The 19,955-nt window shown below is 51.2% G+C and overlaps 1 protein-coding gene across 1 annotated transcript in view; it reads right to left on the reverse strand.

Moving 5' to 3' along the window:
- Positions 1 to 8,616: 8,616 nt before the first annotated feature.
- KIAA1755 (KIAA1755 ortholog) overlaps positions 8,617 to 19,955 on the reverse strand; it is a 40,437-nt gene continuing 29,098 nt past the window's right edge. The window contains exons 11-14 of the mRNA XM_004746450.3: positions 18,293 to 18,431; positions 16,716 to 16,838; positions 15,859 to 16,080; positions 8,617 to 11,906 (exon numbers count right to left, since the gene is read on the reverse strand). Of these exons, the coding sequence (XP_004746507.2) occupies positions 11,205 to 11,906; positions 15,859 to 16,080; positions 16,716 to 16,838; positions 18,293 to 18,431 (1,186 nt within the window). The 3' untranslated portion in view covers positions 8,617 to 11,204. The remainder of the gene's footprint in view (positions 11,907 to 15,858; positions 16,081 to 16,715; positions 16,839 to 18,292; positions 18,432 to 19,955) is intronic.

The following is a 19,955-nucleotide window of genomic DNA, read 5'->3' on the forward strand; positions in this document are numbered from 1 at the left end:
GAAGAAGGTTTTTGCAGGAGGAGTACACAGCCTGGGCAGAAGGCGTAGAGCTGGGGCAGCAGAGGCTTTGTGTGGAGGACACGGAGGGGCCGAGTTTGCATCAGCCTGGCTGTGGCTGGTTGAGAGGTGGCTGCTTCAGCCGCATTCCTGCGTCTGGGCTCAGTGGCCCTGACGTGGCCCAGAAAGGGAAGTCACCAGTGAATCAGCAACAGAACCAAAGCTCAAAGCCGGTTCCTCCCAACCCAGGCTTGAGTGTCTGGGGTGTGTGCGTTGGAGGGTGGGGGCGGAATGTGGGTAGAGGAGCAGGGAGAATGAAATCAAGAAATAACAGGCTTCACAGGAGCGATAATGACATTTTAATTTGAAAATTGCAAGGAGACAGGGCTGCGGAGGCGTATGCAAATTTCCATGCAGATGAGATGCAAATGAGCCTGCCTGCTCTTGCCTGGCGCACCTGGATGTGGCTTGGTGACAAATCCTAACGGGCACCGCATGGCTGTGTGATTGATTATCAAGGCCAGCTGGGATGACAACTGCACTCCCTCCTTGCCCCCCACCTCCCCTGGAGCTGGGGGAGAGACCAGACTGTTTCTAGAGCGCCCTCTGACAGCGGACCCTGAGGTGTGGCCGTACCTAGTTCCGGGACCGAAAATGTGGGGTACAGCTATTACTTTTATCGGCGCCAGCCTCTGTGGCAGACATCGTTAATCAACCGTTGAATTCTTCTTACTGAGTCAGCGGTGTGCTCTAGGCAGTCCCTACTAATTGATCAAAGTTGGCATTCATTCATTCATTCATTCATTCATCTAACAAATCTTGTGGAGTTCCTTCCCTGCGCCGAGGATATGTTGAACAGAGACTTTCAGTTCCTGCTATCCTGAAACTCACAGTTTAGAAAGGGATATGAGCATTAATAAAATATTACAAAACGGCAATTGAGATAGTGCTGTGATAGAGAAGTGCCTGGTTTTAAGACTTGTCCTCAGTGGCCAGGAAAGGCCCACCCTATGGCTGATATCTGAAGCATAAGGACTTAACCAATTGAAAAAGAAGGAGAAGAACATTCCAGGCCCTGACACAAGGAAGAACTTCTAAGCAGACATTGTCAACACTATACCTCCATTCCCATTCCCTATGATCGCTTTTTGTCTCTTTGCATCCCTTCTGTGACTTAAAAAAAAAAAAAAGAAAAGAAAAGCTTTATTGAGGTATAATTCATATACCATACAATTCACCCAAAGTGTACAATCCAATAGTTCTTTATTGTACTCACAGATATACATAGTCAATTTCGGAACATCTTCATGACCTCCGAAAGGAACCTTTTCCTCCTCAAGGATTCATACCCTCCCACCCCACATGTTCAGCCCTAAGCAACCACTAAATTACTTTCTGTCTCTACTGATTTGCCTGTTCTGGACATTTCATATAAATGGAGTCATGTAACATATAATTTCTCCTGATTGCCTTCTTTTCCTTAACCTGAAGCTTCATCCCCGTGTAGCATGGATCAGTTCTTTTCCCTTTAGAAATTTTTTATCGTGATAAAAGGTATATAACATAAAAATTGCCATTTTAACTATTTTCAAGTGTACAATTCAGTGGCTTTAATTCCATTCACAAGGTGCAGTCATCACCACTATCTCCGTTTGCATCCTCACGAACAGAAACTCTGTATGCATTAAAAAATAATTCCCCATTCCCTCTTCCTTCCAGACCCTGGGAAATTTATTTTATTTTTTTTTTCCAGAGTAGACTCCATGCCCAGCACAGAGCCCAACGTGGGGCTTGAACTCAGAACCCTGAGATCAAGACCTGAGCTGTTATCCAGAGTCAGATGTTCGACCACCTGAGCCACCCATGTGCCCCAGGCCCCATAACTTCTAACATACCTTATGTTTTTATGAATTTGCTTATGCTAGATATTTTGTAGAACAGAATCATACAATATTGGTCCTGTTTGTCTGGCTTATTTCACTTAACATACTGTTCTCAAGGATCATCCATGTCATAGCAGACATCAGAGCTTCATTCCTTTTATGGATGGATAATTTTCCGTCTTATGGACATACTATGTTTCTCCATTTATCTGTTGGTGGACACTTTGATTGTTTCCACTTGTGAATGATGCTGCCGTGGGCATTGGTATACAAGTACCTGGCTGGGTCCCTATTTTCATTTCTTTGGGGTGTACACCAAGGAGTGGAATTGCTGGGTCATTTTATGTTGAGCCTTTAGAGGAATGCTCGAACTTTTCCACAGTAGCTGCATTTTACATTCCCGTCAGCAACACAAGGGCGTCAATTTCACTATGCCTTTACCAACATTTGTGATTTTCTGCTTTTTGGATGAGAGTCGTCCTAATAGGCATGAGATGATATTTTACTGTTTTTGATTTGCATTTCCCTAATGACTAATTATGTTGAGCATCTTTTCACATGTTCGCTGGCCATTTGTATATCTTTGGAGACATGTCTGTTTAATTTCTTTACCCATTTTAAAATTGGGTTGTTTATCTTTTGTTGTTCTTGTAGTTCTTCATAGATTTTATTTTATATATATATATATATATTTTTTTTTTTTTTTTTTTTTTTTTTTAGAGAGAGAATGTGTATGCAAGAGCCAGGGGTGGGAGGGCAGAGGGAGAGAGAGACTCTTAGGCAGGTTCCATGCCCAACACAAAGTCCGACATGAGGCTTGAGCTCATGACCCTGAGATCATGACCTGAGCGAAAATCAAGAGTTGATCGCTTAACCAACTGAGCTGCCCAAGCGCCCCTGTAGTCCTTCACATATGTTAGATATTAAACCCTTAATATATATATGATTTGCAAATATTTTCTCCCATTCTGTAAGTTGGCTTTTTTCACTTTCCTAATAATGTCCTTTGATGTACAAAAGTTTTCATCCAGATAAAGTCAAACCTACCAATTTTTACTTTGGTTGCTCATATTTGAGCATCATATCTAAAAATCCATGGTGAAATCCAAGCTCATGAGGATTTACTCCTAAGTTCTCTTTTAAGAGTTTAATAGTTTTGGCTCTTACTTCTGGGTCATTGATCCACTTCCAGTTCATTTTTATATGGTGTGAAGTAGAGGTCCAACTTCCTTCTCTGACATGCAGAAATCTAGTTGTCCCAGTACTGCTTGCTGAATGGACTTGGCACCCTTGTTGAAAACCAATTGCCCGTAGATATATGGACTTATTTCTGGACTCTCAATTTTATTCCATCTGTCTGGATGTCTGTCTTTATGGCAATGCCATATTGTTTTGGTTACTGTAGGTTTGTAGTAAGTTTTGAAATTGGGAACTGTGGGTTCTCCATCTTTGTAGTAAGTTTTGAAATTGGGAACTGTGGGTTCTCCATCTTTGTAGTAAGTTTTGAAATTGGGAACTGTGGGTTCTCCATCTTTGTCCTCTTTTTTTTTTTTTTTTTTTTCCCCAAGTTGTTTTGGCTATTTGGGGCTGCTTAGAATTCAACCTGAATTTGAGGATCAGTTTTTCCATTTTTGCAAAAAAAAAAAAAAAAAGGCTGTTGGAATTTTGATACCGATTACATTGAATCTGTCGATTGCTTTGGGTAGCGTTGACATTTTAACAATGTTAAATCTTCCTGTCTATGTACCTGAGATGTCTTTCCATGTTTTTAGGTCTTCTATAATTTTTTCAGCAGTGTTTTAAAGTTTGCAATGTATAAGTCTTTCACTTCCTTGGTTAAATTTATCCTTAGCTTTTATACTTTTAGATGCTATTGTACATGGAATTGATTTGTTTCTTTTTTTTTTTTTTTAAGATTTATTTATTTATTTCAGAGAAAGGGAGAGTCGGGGTGGGGAGGAAGGAGGGAGAAGAGATAAGGTGGAGAGAGATAATCCTGAAGCAGACTCCCCACTGAGCGCAGAGTCTGATGCGGGGCTCAATCCCAGGACCCTGAGATCACGACCTGAGCCAAAATCAAGAGCTGGCTGCTTAACCAGGTAAGTCACGTAGGTACCCTAATTTTCTGTTCAGATTATCCGTTGCTGATATATAAAAACACAGCTGATTTTTGTGTGTTGATCTTATATCCTGCAAATGTTAGCTCTAGTAGTTTTCTTTTGGGTTAGTTGGAATTTTCTGTATACAGGGTTATGTCATCTGTGAATAGAGGCCATTTTACTTCCTTTCCAATTTGGATCCCTTTTATTTCTTTTTCTTGTCTAATTGCTCTGGCTAGAACCTCCAGTACAATGTTGAATAGCGCTGGTGAAAGCAGGCATCCTTGTCTTTTTCCTAATCTTCGGGGGAAAGCTTTCACTTTTGTACCGTTGAGTTTAATGTTGTGGGTTTTTCATAAATGCCATTTAGCAAGTTGAGTAATTTCCTCTCTCTGTCTGGTTTTATGACTATCTTTTATCATGAAAAGGTGTTTGATTTTGTCAAATGCCTTTCTGCATCAGAATGGTTATGTGGGTTTTTAACTTTCATTCTATTAATATGATATATTTCATTGATTTATTTCTTATGCTTAACTACCCTTGCATTCCTGAAGTGAATCTCAATTGGTCATGCTGTATAATCTTTTTAATTAATTAATTAATTAATTTATTTTTTATTTTTTAAAATTTTTTATTTATTTATTTGACAGACAGAGATCACAAGTAGGCAGAGAGGCAGGCAGAGAGAGAGAGAGGAGGAAGCAGGCTCCCCACTGAGCAGAGAGCCCCATGTGGGGCTCGATCCCAGGACCCTGAGATCATGACCCGAGCCGAAGGCAGCGGCCTAACCCACTGAGCCACCCAGGCGCCCCTAATCTTTTTTAATATATTGTTTGGTTTGCTAATATTTTGTTGAGGATTTTTTATGTATATTCATAAGGTATATTGGTCTGTAATTTTCTTTTCTTGGGATGTCTTTTTTTTTTTTTTAAGATTTATTTGTTTATTTGACAGAGAAAGAGACAGCAAGAGCGGGAACACAAGCTGGGGGAGTGAGAGAGGAAGAAGCAGGCTTCCTGCCAAGGAGGGAGCTCGCCTGATGCAGGGCTCGATCCCAGGGCTCTGGGATCATGTCCTGAGCCTAAGGCAGATGCTTAATGACTGAACCACCCAGGCGCCCCACTTGGGATGTCTTTATCTGGTTCTGGTAATAGAACAGTGTTGGCTTCATAGGATAAGTTAGGAAGTGACTTCATTCATTTTTTTACAGCTAACTAATGTCCCATTGTTTGAATACACCACATTTTGTTTATCCATTCATTTGTTGATCAATATTTGGGTTGCTTCTACCTTTTGGTTATTATTAATAATTAATTCTAAATATTCATGTACTAATTTTTGCATAGACCCAGGTTTTCATTTCCCTTGGCTATCTTCCTCACAATGGAATTGCTGGGTCATATGGTATCTTCATGTTTAACCATTTAAGGACCTGGCAAACTGTTTTCTAAAGTAGCTGTGCCATTTTACGCTCCCACCAGCAGTGTATGAGGCTTCTAATTTCTCTACATCCTCGCCAACACTTGCTTTATTTGACTTTTTGATTCTATCCCTCCTTGTGGACGTGAGGTGGTCCCTCACTATTGTTTGGATTTGCATTTTCCTGATGGCTAATGACGTTGAGCATCTTTTCGTCTGTTTATTGGCATTTTTGTGTATCTTCTTTGGAGAAATGCTTATTCAGATCTTTTGCCCATTTAAAAATTATTTTATTATTATTATTATTACTATTTAGTTGTGAGCGCTTCCTACGTATTCTTTATACTCAATATTATCCTCATGGGACTGCACCTGCAAAGACTTCCAAAGACTGCCCTCGGGCTCCTGGGCCCTGCTTCGAGCAGCACCCTTTTGCAGAGAGCCCCGTAGGCCTTGGCAGTATAAAATGCCCTGCGGGGTCCCCGTGTCACCAGGCAGAGGCTGACACTTGGTCTACAACTGCGCCTTGGCCTCCTTCCCTTTCTGTCCTGATTGCCTTTCAACAACTCACCTGCACCTGACCCTCATCTCCAGGTCTGCTTTTAAGGGAACTTGACCTTAGAAAGAGTTTGGAATGGTGGAGGAACTGAAATTGCAGTGTTGCCAGAACTCAGAGAGAATGCAGAGATTGGGGGGGATGGTGAGGCTAAAGCCGTAGGCAGAGGCCTGACCACACAGAGCTTTGTGCATCACGGCGAGGGGTGGGTCTTTATCTGGAGAGCCACGGAGGGGTCACTGGGTGGTGTGAACCATGGCTGGACCTTATCTGACATTTTGTTAAAGTGCCTCTAGGTTCTGCGTGAAAGACACATGAAAGGGGCCAGAGTGGCTGCAGGGAGACCGTGGAGGAGACACAGGACAGCTGTCCAGGGGATCCAGGGGAGAGAGGATGGAAGCTGGAATGAAGATAGGGAGTGTGGAGGGAGAGAGAAATGAAGGTTAGAGAGAGATGGGCAGGTGGATTTCCAGGCTATGGGGAAGTTCAAGGACAACTGGCGGGTTTCCAGCCTGAGCACCTGGAGAGGTGCTCAGTGCACAGAGAGGGCGGTGGAATTGGGAGGGCAGAGCGGGAGTTCCACATGTGAGACGACACCAGCTTACCATCAGCTGCTGGTCCCATCCCATTTCACAGATGGAGCAAGTGAGGCCTGAGGAGTGCAGGGGTTCACCCAGGGTCCCTCATCACGCTCCGAACAGAAGGTGATGGGACTTCGGGAGTCCTGTTGCCTACCCAGAGCACTTATTTCCAGAGGCCCCACTGGCTCCAGCCTCAGAAAGCCGGTTCTTTAGGTGGAAGGTTGTTAGGGTGGGGTTTTGAGGCTGATGGATTTATTCCAGGCTGGAGGCCAGTACACAGTCCCCAGAGGACACAATGTCCCTGTTTTATGAGGGCAGCCTGTGCCCTGACTCCGACCAGCCACCCTGTCCGGGTCTGGCAGGCTAACTCGAGGGCAGGAGGGTGGGGGGGGTGCCCACATCAGAGTGGCCGACAAGTTGGAGGCTTATCTGCGCTCCCAAATTTGCCATTAATCAGACCAGGGTCCAGATCCTGAGCTTTCCCCTCTTTGTCCTGTGACCCCTTTCCTTGTCATCTGACCTTGGTTAGGGCACCTCCTCTCGCCCGTCTTTATTCAGTCTTCTCATTTGTAACATGGGGACATCCCAAAGTATGACTTTTGTGCCCTCAGGATTGTAAGAGAACGGATGGATAAAAAAGTACCTTGTAAACTGTCGAGTGCCTTAACTTCTATTTCGGCTCAGTCTTACCTCTGCACCAAGCCACCGCCCAGTGGGTTTCTAAGGCTTTGCTCCCTGACCAGACAGTCACCCCTCTGGAGAGGGAAAGAGGTCTGGTATGGAGTTCGGGGATGCAGAGATCTTATCACTCTGGCCCGGGAGCCTTGATAAACCCATTGTGCAGGTGGAAAAACTGAGGGGTGGCCCTCTGCTCAGAGTCCTTAGGCTGTTAAGCTTAGCTTCAAAGGCAGGGCTCTCTGACTCTAAAGATGAGAAAATTCCTTATTCATTTAGTGACCTGATTGGACAGATAAGCCAGAGGGGAAGCAACCTGCCCAGCGTCATGTGGGCAGTCAGCAGCAGCGGGTAAATGCCGCTGGAGGTCCCTGCCTCTCGGGCCTTGCCCCTTCCACCACCTTGTGCCCACCAACCCCTCAAGCACAAGAAAGGAGCTCCCATCATGGTGAGCTAGACGCAGTCATGTCACTGGCAGACTTTCCACCAGCACGGAGGGACCCTGAACCTCCACTCCCCAGAGCGGCCTCTGAGGGGCTGAGGCTTCGCTGACACATAGCTCTGTGGTCACTTGTGGGGCGTCTCCTGGGGGAGACCACATGCCACAACCCCACCATGGGCAGGTTAGGGCAGAAGTCAATCAAAAAACTAATTAAGAAGTCCACACAATTCAAAGAGCAGAACGTTCTTTTGGAATCTCTTGGTGGCCTCTGGAGAAATTTCTTCCTTGATCGGCTGGATAGTGAAAGCATGGGCTGGCCGGGGTGGTGCCAGAGTACAATGCTGATGCTAGCTAGATACCACTCCTCAAGCACTTAGTATGCTCCAGGCACCTTTCCCACCACTTTCCACATCAGAACTCATTTAGCACTGACAGCGAGGCTTTGAGATCTGATTATCCTCATTGTATGGGGAAGGAAACCAAGGCACAGAAAGGTAGCATCACTTGGCCAAGGATGCACAGGTCTTGAGGCACAGAGCCCGGGCGGAAATTTGGTCTGTCCAGCTCCTGAGCCATGCGACTGACCACTTTGCCACACTGGCTCGCGGGCTACAGGAGACCGGAGGTGCCTCGCCCAGAGGACCAAGACCAGCCCAGCAGAGGCGGCTGGGGTACACAGCAGCGGCCAGGCTCAGCACGATTTCTGAGGGGACAAAGCGTGTGGCCGGTGCAGAAGCAGCAATCCGCCCAAACTGTCCCAAGATGAGTCCAAAATGTCAGCGTGGCCCCACGTCCTGACTCTGCCACTTGCCGTGTGGCACTTCAAATGTCTGTTTCCTCCTCATTAAGATGGACTGAACTTGGTATTGGCCTCACAGGACTGTTGTGAAGGATCCAGGGAGCCCTGGAAAGCGTCTACTGTGCTTAGTCCCGAGGTAGGCACAAAGAAATTGCAGACGAAATGTTAGCTATTACTATTATTATTTATTATTTGTATATGTCATTATTCATCATTAGATTTCATTTCTGCATCCCCTCTCCCCACCATGCACTGCTGGATGTAGACGGGGTGTTGGGGGTTGGCTCTTTTTAGAGACAGAGGGATGCACAAGATGGCTTTGGGGAGCCCTCCCTTGTAAGGATTCTGGAACCATCCATCCCCTTCCCCATCCCCCCTTTCCCTTGCAGCGTCTGTATTCTCCTCTCTCCAAAGTTAGTTTCCATCCTTGCACCCCAGGTGCCCTGGCTCCCTGCCTGTGGTCCCCACTGGTTGGATGCTGTTGCTATAGCAACAGCATTTCAAGAGCCTTCAGCCCCCCTCTGAGGCGACAGGCATGGATGGAGGTGGGCTCAGCAACTGCCTCCTGCATCCTCTGGCCAGTGTGGATGGAAGGCAGGAGAGTGGAACGTAAGAATGAAAGCTGGCCTGGGCTGGGGGGGCCAGCCCCGCTCGGACCCCAGCTCCAAGCGTTGTCCCACCATACCCCACCTCGCCTTGTCACAGGAGAAACACCTGAGCTCTTGATTACAAAGGCAGATTCTAGCCCTGCCTTGGCTCCCAGGCCCTGATTTTAATTATCTGGGTGGGACCCCCTAGGAAGCTGCCTTTGATCAGCTCTGCTCAAGGCTCTGAGGCAGACAGGCCACAGAGCACATGTGAAAAAAATCTGGAGTCCTAGACGATTGCTGAAGCCATCTTGGGCATTGAGGTTTGTGTTACTTTCTTTGCTGAGCCGTCTCCAAAGAAACACTCGCCTAGTCCCCCTAGGCATGCTCCAGTCCCGCCTCCCTCTCTTTCCAGAGCTGAGCTGAGTACCCACCCTCTGCCCAGAGTCAGGAAAATTCCAGGGCCAGGCCCCCAGAGGCCACCTTGTTAATGCATTCTAGATGGAGATGGGGGGGTTCACCCTTTCCCAGCAAAATGACCTTCAGTGGAGGTGCTAGCCAGGGTTACTCAGGGTGATGTGAAAGCCTGGCAGTCTTCTAGATACTCAAGAAGAGGGGTGCCTGGGTGGCTCAGTGGGTTAAGCCCTGCTTTCGGCTCAGGTCATGATCTCAGGGTCCTGGGATCAAGCCCCGTACCAGGCTCTCTGTTCAGCAGGGAGCCTGCTTCTCTCTCTCTCTCTCTGCCTGCCTCTCTGCCTACTTGTGACCTCTCTCTGTGTGTGTCAAATAAATAAATAGAATCTTTAGATACTCGAGAAGCAACAGGCAGGGCTAGGTAAAGAGAGATAGGTAAGGAGCTACATGATTAGGCTCACAGAAATTCCAGAAATGCTGAGGCCTAACAAAACCAGAAATAAAGGAACAAAGCAGACGACCCTGCCCTAGGCGTCAGAGGTGGGGAATCTTTTTATGACAGTCACATTGTGACCAGCAAAGAATAACTTGACCCCAAAGAAGAAGGAGGCTATTCAAGATGTTATCACTGGTCCTTACTCAAACCAAGACAGCACAAGAATGATAAGGCCACAGGGCCCCGATCAGTCCTAAATAAAAGAGTGTCAATGGGGACCCACATCGGCCTCCCTGTCAGGACCCCTCTCACCCCCGAGATTCCTTTGTCTGTGTTCTTGTTTAGTAAAACTCCACCTCATTACTCACTCTCCTTTGTCCCCAAAATTCATTCTTCAACTCCGTGGGACAAGAACTTCACTCCCCCTGCTGGATCGAGATGTGGTCTCCCCGCTCTCACCCACCCCAACCACCAGCACGAGGCTAAGACACTGGGCACCAGAAGCATTGCCTAAAGCAGGGCGAGTGGGGTGGGGACCTGGGGTGGGGGGAGTGGAATTCATAGAGTCTGAAATGGGTGCGGGGGGAGAGAAGACAGAACATCAGAGGGGGAGAGGGGTTTCTCTGGAGCACCCAGAGAGAGGACCAGACCAGGAACCCTGGAGGGTGAGAGGATGGCCTTGTCCGTGGGAGGAGCCCTTGAGAGCGAGAGCCAGCGAGAGAGCGAGCTTTCCCTGCCCTTCCTCTTTCTGGGATTCCCTTTGCCCCAGGCCGGCCCAGAGAAGAAACCGTCAGCCAGCACGGATTCACCTGACCAGACACCCTTTATTCCTCCCACTCACCTCCCTTCTCCTCCACCACTGGTTCCTGAAATCACAGCCAAATAAAAAGCCACCTGGATCCCCGTCCCGGATCAGAAGCGGAGCCCGAATCCCCCCCACTTCTGGCAACGGGGTCCCGTGGGCCCCCAGGGGCAGCTTATGCACCCCTGCACTCCCGGTGGGTGTCTGGCTTGCCTGAGACTAAGACCTCTGAAAGGGTCTGTACCAACAGCTCTTTCCACCACGGGCCCCGGGGGTTGTGGAGTCGGTCCTGGGCTCCACCGTGTCCTGCTTTGCTCTCCATTCTCACTATTCTGATGGTGAGTCACGTCTTTCTAGAAGTTTCTGGGGCAGGGGAACAGGTTCAGCTTCTTCCCCTCTCCCAGCGTGGGTCAAACACACAGTGAGTGCTCACGAGCCCCAGCCGGGGTTCCCTCCTGTCGCTGGGCCCCTCCCCAGCCACCCTCAGGCCCGGTGCCATTGGTGGAGGTCCTAGCTAGCGGGAGGCAGGGGGACTTGTCTGGGGTGAGTCCTCCAGAGACGTCTGTGAGTCTGTCCCCTCCGAGGAGAAGCTGCCCCCAGTAGGGTGGGGGGTCTTGCTCTGCCTGAGGAGTCGCTGCCGGGAGAAGAGGGGGTCAAAGAAGGGCTCAGGGGCTGGAAACCAAAAGGGCTCCTGGGGGCCTTTGCCTTCTTCAGCCTCTACGGCCCGACCAGCTTCCTGGGGCAGAAAGCCCACCTTCACATTTCTGTTCTGTCCCTCTCTGTGGGCCCGAGGCCAGCAGGGATTTGGTAAATGGTCCAGGCCCGGTAAGTCCGAAGGGGGCAGGCCCCACCTTCCTCTGGAAGCAACATCTCCATTCGGACCCTGGCCCTTGGGAGCTGCCCTTCTGACTTCCGGGGGTGCTGAGCGGGCCTTGGGCCCCTCTGGGCATGGGCAGTGGGCCAGGGCCTTCTTCAGAAGGGTCTGGATCTCCTCGTGCCTCACCCGGGCCTCCTCCCACAGGTCCTGGCCCAGGCCCTCCTGGCTCAGGGAGGCCACCTGCAGCCCCATGGCCGTGAGCTTCTCTGCGGGGAACTCCAAGGCCAGGCGCTGCCGGTAGCGGTCGAGGCGGCGCTGGTCCCCAGGGCTGGCCCTCTGGGCCTTGCCCAGCCTGAGCTGCCTCATCAGGTCCTGGCAGTCTGTGTGAAACCAGGTCATCTGGGGGCGACAAGAGAGGAAGTTGGGGTTCAGTCTAGGAGCAGGACATAGGATAGGGAGGCCTGTCTCCAAGCAGAGAGGAAGTACGGTTGGGATGAAGTCATAAGAAGCGCCCAGTCAATGCCCTGGTTTCCTGTGCATGGCCCTGAATGTCTCTGCTGCCAGCGAAGACAACGGGTCCCCTCTCTTCCCTGAGGTAAACACACCTGCCATCAGCTAACGGGCCTCAGCCCCCTTTGGAGCCTCAGGCATGGTCTCCTCCCCTCGGGGGCCCACAAAGACTCACCCCTTGCTGGGGCTCTGCCTTTCCTTCTCAAGAAGGGGAAGTGGTACTAGCAGATCATTCGGGTTCTCGGATGGTGGAAACACTGTCTTCACCCATTCTGAGTGGCACGGAGGGAGGCATCTCATGGGTATTTATTGAGCACCGACTGTTTGCCAAGCTCTGGGTAGCTCATGTATGATGGCACTGAATAGTACCAGCAGCCCATTTCACAGAGGGGGAAACCAACGCTCAGACACATGAAATCACTTGCCCCAGGTCACGCGGCAAATCAGGAGGGAGCTGGGACTTGAACTCAGATGCGTCCAGCTTTCCACAGATTTCTCTCTCAAGCCTGTCCTTGCATGAAGGAAACTGTTCCAGCGAGGGCAGTGCCCACACACTCACCAGCGAGACCACCAGCTGACCCAGGCCCAGGGTGGGGGTGTCCATTCCGCTGGGCTTCTGCCTCATTTTGGGATTCTACTGTCCCTACTTCACCCACAAAATGTCTGCAGGCTGCAAAGGAGCCAACACGTTCCCAGCAGCTCGTGAAAAACATAATCTTTCTCTCCATTAATTTAGAAGCCGACAGCGAGCTGTTAGCTGTGGGGATTGGAGAACCGTTTTCTCCAAGGAAACCATCTTTCCGCGGATTAAGGGAACTTGTCTTTAGATAAATGGCTTCATATTCGCGGCAGCACACGGAGCTCATGGCTGGGAAAGGGCTCCATAACTCTCTGTTAGTGGCACAATTGTTTTATTATTATTTAGTGCCAAAGCTGCCGGATGCACGCTCTCAGCCTGGGGCTGGGCCCAGCCCAGGGCTGTCTTGTCTGTCTGTCCGCCTGGCTGGGTCTCCATCTTCCAGGCTGGGCTGGGCAGGGATGGGCAGCACCTTTGCCATCATCTTACCAACCCTTTGGGGGTGTGGATCAGGATTCAGGCCCAGAGAGGAGCACGGGTCAAACAGCGAGATGGCCATGGTGGGATTCCAAGTCAGGCTCCCACCTCCCGTAGGATTTCCAGGCCTGGGGCGGGGGGTGTGCGGGGGGAGCTCTATCTTGCCACACGCCCCCCTCCCCCCCAGTCTTCCTTCCTCTGCCTCACTCCTCACTCTCCCTCTGGCCGCTTGACCTCTATGGGGACCTGCCCCGTCCCAGGCACCTGGGAAGGATGAGGGCACAGTCCCGGGGCTCACCTCCCTGGGGGGTGATGAAGCCACAGGATCATTCCAGATCACAGTGAGCACCTTGAAATGAGACAAACAGGGTGACCAGAGAGATGGGTGGGGGAGGGGGGCAGACAGCCAGGCGGGAGGTGGGGGACATGTGAGCTGAGCGCTGAAGACAAGAAACCAGCAGGTCTCGAGGAAGAGCGAGTGAGAAGGCACAGAGTCGCCGTGAGTCTGCTCTACGGGGCTGATCTGGGCTGAAATTAGTAAGCAAGTGAGAGAAGCTGCCAGATGCCCTCAACCCGTGAGGCATTACCACCACTCCTACTGCTACTAATGATGATCCTATCGGTGTCGATAATAACAACACCAAATTAGAATACAGCCCCGGGGGCGGGGGAGGGGAGGGTTACTTACATTTCATTTCCTCCTCTCACTACCCAGCGAGGCTGGCCCCAGAGCCCGGGGACCTGGGTTGGAATCTCAGCTCTGCCACTTACCCCTGTGTGACCCTGGAGGAGTTGTTTGACTTCTCTGTGTTTCCTCATGCATAAAATGGGCATAATCATAGCACCTGCCTCCAAAGGTGGGTGTGACAATAAGATGACACGTGAATGATAAGCAAGGCCACCACGTAACAGGAACTATAGACGCATTGGTTACGATCCCTGTTATGATTGTTATTCCCGACAAGGAGCTGAGACCCAGAGCAGTAGAGACCTCACTGAGGTCACACAGCCTGTGCGGGCAGAAGCTGTCCCTGACTCTGAACCTCAGATGCGGCCACTGCTTGGCTCTCTCCTGTCAGCTGGGAGGAGGTCCCTTTGGTGCCACTGACCACATCCACATCCAGCGGCCCCACAGAGACAGAGAGTGGCCTGTCCTCCCTTTGCCCCAGGCGGGACTTGACCAGAGTCCCTCTTGCCGCCCTCCAAAGCATCCCGTGTTTTCTGTCTCCTGTGTACTGGGCCAGCCTGACAACTGGCCCTTCCCACACTCTGTGTGAGGGGGTGAGTCTGAGGGCACTGGGCCTGGGCCAGAACTGTGGGTTCTTGGCCCATCTGGGGTAGCCCGGGCTGTTCTCTTGTCCTCCTAAGCCTAGTTCTCCACCAAGAAAATGAGAGATTTGACTAAATGGATTTGGGAGAGGTGGGGGTGGGGGTCTTAAATCAAATCCTGCTTGGTCACTGGCCCACTGGGGAAACAGGAACGAGAGACACTTCCGTCATTGGGCCTCCATTTACTCATCTGCAGAATGGAAACAATGTTGGTACCCCTCCCTCATAAAGATATGGTGAGATTAGGGGCACCTAGCTGGTTCAGTCAGTAGACCATGGGACCTGATCTCGGGGTGTGAGTTCGAACCCCACATTAAGCATAGAACCTACTTTAAAAAAATTAAATTAAAAAAGAACAAATAGAGATGATGAGATCAAGTCAAGCAAGGTTTGTGAAGCACTTGTCGGAGTGTCTGGCATGGAGTCCACAGTCACTAATGTGGACTCATCTCATAATAATCATATCACCATCATCATCATCATCACGCCTGTTGGAACAGGGGAATCTATTACCACCTGCCCTCGCATCTTTGGAGAAGAACAGAGAGAATCATGAATCCATCTGTGTTTAAATTCCAAATCTTCTTTTCCGCAGCTGTGTGGCCTTACACAAAGCCCTTTCCCTCTTGGGGCCTCAGTTTGCTCATCTGTAGAATGGGACCACTCAACCTTGCTTCACTGGATTACGAAGAGATGATGGACGCAAAGCAAAGGAGTTCTTCTTGCCTGCTACCCCAGCACTGACACACTCCCATCCCCCAGAGGAGCCCTACCCTCTCCTCCCCACTCCTAGCCAAACTCTGGGTTCCTGGCAAAGACTGAGACCTCTGTTCTGAGGGTGCTCAGAGTAGCCTTTTGGGCCTACCTGTTCCAACCGCCTCCCCTCCCCCAGCTCCCACCATCTGTGCAGGGCAAGGTGAGGCATGGGAAAGGCACTAGAATGGTGCCATGAGCTTGCTGTGTGACGTTGGCTAAATGACAGCCCTTCTCTGATCCTGTTTTCCCAGCTCCGCAACGGGGGGTGGGGCAAGATCAACGTTCTTGACCTGGTCTGACTACCTGCAGTCGTCCTAGTGAGCTCTCCATGGAGACGAAGTCTATGGCTTCGATTGGATTCTGGAAAACACCTGGAACCCTTCCCCTAATCCCAATGTTGGAGAAGCAGGTGATTCTGAGTGTCCTCCGAGAGCTGACACTCGGGTCGCCAGGAGGCTGCCGGGTGTAGTGGGACAAGCTGAGGTCAGAGATCAGCCAGGACTGATTTAGGGGGGTAACCTGTCCTCTCCCACCTGGCTCTCTTCCCACCTGGGGGAAGAAAATGCAGGTCATGCTCTCCTCCTACCCTACAGGGTTACAGAAGGAAGAGCCCAGGGCTGCACGGGGGCTGGTTGCTGTCCCCACCCCAGCTTGCAGCGGCAGAGGGCGGGGAGGGGTCCTGGCAGGCGGCCACAGGCTCACCTTCTTGCAGAAGAGGTGCAGGTGGAGCAGCGTCTCCAGGTCCGTGCGCTGCCGCTCAGCTGCCATGTAGAAGTGGGTCAGCTTCGCCTGGAAGGCCCGCTGGGTGGAAGCGAAGGCTGCCAGCTCCGGGAACTCTGCTCCTCCCGCCGCGCTGCTTCCTCTGGCTGTGGCTCCCAGCTCAGCCGCCTGCTTGGACAGCTCCAGGCCACGGCGGTACTGGGCCTGAGCGGGGAGAGGAGGGGTCCACTCAGTTCCCATCCTAGCCGAGGCCTCCTCTGGAGGTCAGGAACCTCCACTGTCCGGCCGCTGGGTGGTGACACTTGCCAGACCTCTGTTGCCTCATCTGTAAAATGGGGCCAGGCCTCTGCCTCAGCAGCCCACTTGCCTCACTGGGACTCTGCTTAGAGTTATCTCCTTCTGGAAAACTTCCCTGACCCAGGGCCTGGGTTTGGGGCTCCTGCTGCATGTCCCCACATGTCTCCCCCAGTCCTTGCTGGCCTAGGAACTCCCTGAGAACTGAAAGGGGCTGAACTAGGGTCCAGTACATCAAGGATACAAATTCCTTGCCCCGACCTCCGAGTCTGACTGAATAGGTCTCAGGTGGGACTCTGGAATCTGCATTTAATGAAATCTTCCAGGGATTCTGAGAGAGGTTTTTTGGTCTAGTGATGATCCTGGAAGGCTTCCTGGAGGAGATAGCATCTAAGCTGAACCCTCTGTGATCTCAGCTGGTCTTCTCACTATCTCTGGAAGTTTCATTGTGCTCTCCAACCTCCACACCTTTGCCCCAGCCATGCCCTCCTCCTCCACTGCCCTCTCCATGTGCCCTGGTCCTGCTCCCAGTCTTAGGAACGCACTGCAGCGTGGAGAAAGAAGTCCTCAAACTCCATGTGTGCCTTCTCCACGGTCTCCAAGCTTCTGTCTTTGGGGGTCAGCGCTTGCAGGCACCGGCTCCCCTCCTGCTCCATCCAGTTGCTGACCTAGGGCAGGGGAGGGAAGTTTGGACATGGTGGGGGACCTGGGGGATGTCTCTTAGCTGGTTCCCCAACTCCCTTGGAGATGAGGATCTTCTTGTCCTCAGTTTTTCAGTGGCTGGACCTGTGCCCACTGGCCTAGACTGACACCATCCCAGGTCTGGGCAGGAGCAACAGCTTGGGGAGGTTGGGTGCATTGTCACGTTCTTCAGCTACCTGAAGGGAAAGAGAGCCTGGGTGACTCAGTCAGTTAAGCATTTACCCCTGGCTCAGGTCATGATCACATAGCCCCAGGACTGAGCCCTGCCTTGGGCGCCCTGTTAGGCAGAAAGTCTACTTCTCCTTCTTCCTCTGCTTGTCCCCTTGATCCTTCTCTTTTGCTAACTCCCTCTCTTGCTCAAATAAATTAAGTTAAATTAATTACATTAAATTAAATTAAATCAAAACAAATACCTAAAGGGGAGAATACTCCCCGAAGGGGACCCCAGAGGGCATCTGGCCTGGCCAGCATCATGCACACTTGTTTGAACCAAGTCACAGGGTAGCAAATTTTGCTTCGTCTAACCACTTGCTGGCACCAATCATAGAAGAGGCGGCCTTGAGAGTAGTGAGCTCCCCACCCTCAGAGGTGTACAAAAGTGCCAGAGGAAAAGCTGCCTTCTGTGGAGTAAGGTGCATAGGTGCTATGAAGTAAGGTGCTATGTACTCAGTGTATCAACTGGGCAATTCACTTCCCCTTTCTGGGCCTCAACTTATTCAGAGGAAAAATGGGGCAGACATGAGGAATCAGCAAGGGACAGCGGCTCTCCAACCCCTGAGCAAAAGTCCCCTTCTGATTCTGGGAAGCCTTCAAGAGTATGTATTCACTCATTTTATCCTCAAAAAGCCCAGCACAGCAGGCACTTACATTATTCCCCACTGAACAGATGGGGAAACTGAGGCAGCAAACAGTGCAATAACCTGCCTAGGGTCATCATCAGTGGCTGGAGCCAGGATTAGCGCCCACGCTGTCTGCATGCTCCACAGCTCCAGCCTGGAGGGGTGCACTGGCTCGAGACCCCGGCAGTCAGAGCAGTGATGCCAGGGGCAGGCTCCGGGATCCCCAGGTGTGTGACCACAGGCAGGTGATGTCATGTCTCCCAGCCTCCACATCCTCATCAATGAGTGGGAGGAATCCCGGCATCCTCCCACATCCCTGGCAAGGGATAGGTTGGAAAATCCTGGTAGGTGCAGAGGCTCTGGCCCAGGGCTTGGCGGGGTAGGGCTTGGTGGGGGGGGGGGTGGGGTTATGCCTTCACACGTCTGGCACCTAGAGAATGCCATGTCACGGTCATGTCACCGGAGGCCTGCCTGGCATTGAAGAATGGCCAGCCTTGTGTCCTTACGCCAGAGCAGAGTGCCTGCTGGGGCAGGACCTGGGGCAGGGTTTTCTCTGCAGGGAAGCCAGCCTCCCCTTTCACCTGGAGGATGGCAGCTTCCAGACGGCCCAGGCGGATCCGGAGCTCCAGCCTCCCCAGGAGATGGTTAGATGCACTGACTAGGACATGCAGCCGCTCATCTACGAGGCCGTACAAGGCGACAGCTTCAGCCAGATGGCTCCTGGGAGGCAGAAGAGGGGGAAAAAGGGGCCCCAGATGTTCCTCCCCACCAGTACCTGCCTGCAACCTCCCACCAATTCCATGGTTCTGGCCTGGGGATTCCAGCTGCTGAGTTGCTGTGTGACCTTTGATAGGTCCCTATACCTCTCTGGACCTCAGACTTGGCCTTCCAAGGGACTGGGAAGACCAGAGGACACAGCAGGAAAGCAAATGACCCCTTCCCCTTCCCCGGGAGGATATGAAGTGGACTGGACAGATCTGGGTTCAAATCTTCACACACACCCCAAGCCGCAGAATCAGACTGAGTGCGGCGTGGACATCAGTGCTTTCTAAAGCTTCTTGGGCAGTTCCGGGGGCAGTGAAGGTTGAGAAACAGCCCTCACACACTCAAACCTCCTAACACAGTGCCCACCACACAGTGTGCGTTAGCGCTTATTACTTCTATTGTAAAGATGGTGAGTGGGCGTAACACACCCTCGTAGCCCAGCCTCCATTTTACAGATGGGAAAACTGCGGTCCAGAGAGAGGAACAGACTCTCATGCATGGCATTCTGTATTGAAACCTGGTGTGCAGCTTTTTAAATATTGACAAAGCCAGTGAGACATAAGTGAAGGGACGCAGACCGACCGGAGTGAGGCGTGGTAACACTGCGGGGAGGGGAGGAACACCCCTCAAATCCTACCCCACCCTCTCCTGCCCTATGGGGTCTTAACTTGAGAAGGAAAAAAGAAAACAATGCTTTGGAAGGAAAGCCTGCTATCCTTGCTCTGGGCCTCCTCAACGGACGGCAGCTTCCCACAGATCGCTGCCCTTCCAGGAAGGGATGAGGGCCCAGGGTCGGTGGTGCTCCGGCTGGAAAATACCAGCCTGCCTGGAGGGACAGAGAGAGGAAGGGGCGGGTGTGAGGGCGGACCGGGAGCTGCAGGGTCCTCCCCACAGAACAAGTAGGCTCAGCGGCTCATGTGGGACCACAGCGCCCCCTGGTGGAACTTCTGGGAGCCAACAGTCTGGAGAGGCCCACGGAGGACAGAGGAGCCAGGGAACCAGCCAGGGAGGTGGGGTCATGCTGGGAAGGACCGTGCGAGCCCCACCAAGCCGTGTGAGGGGCAGGGAGATGGCTCCAGCCCAGCACCAGGCCCCACATCAGCGTGAATCTGTCTGTGGCTGCAGTTCAAGGTGACAGGTTCAGGCTGCCTGGGTTGAAGTCCGGACCCCGGTACAGGTCAGCTGTGTGATCCTGGGAAAGTCACTCAACCTCCCTCTGGGCCTCAGGCCCCTCCTTTGTAAAAGGGGGGTAATGCTAGATTCCTCCTAGTGGGAATTAAACAAGTTAATATTTGCAAAGCCCTTAGGACAGGGCTGTGCTCATACTAAGTACTATTCAGGTGTTGGTTAAATAAACAAATGATTCTTGGAAGCTTGTGTAAACTTTGTAATTGTGTTTGTTCTAATGGAGATAAAATAGCTCCAATTACTGACGGATTTAATTACTGACTTGCACCCCCCACCCCGAAATGTAAGCAA

The sequence above is a fragment of the Mustela putorius genome, unplaced genomic scaffold (genome assembly GCF_011764305.1).
Source record: "Mustela putorius furo isolate JIRA1106 unplaced genomic scaffold, ASM1176430v1.1 tig00000743_pilon_pilon_pilon, whole genome shotgun sequence".
Taxonomy (NCBI): domain Eukaryota; kingdom Metazoa; phylum Chordata; class Mammalia; order Carnivora; family Mustelidae; genus Mustela; species Mustela putorius.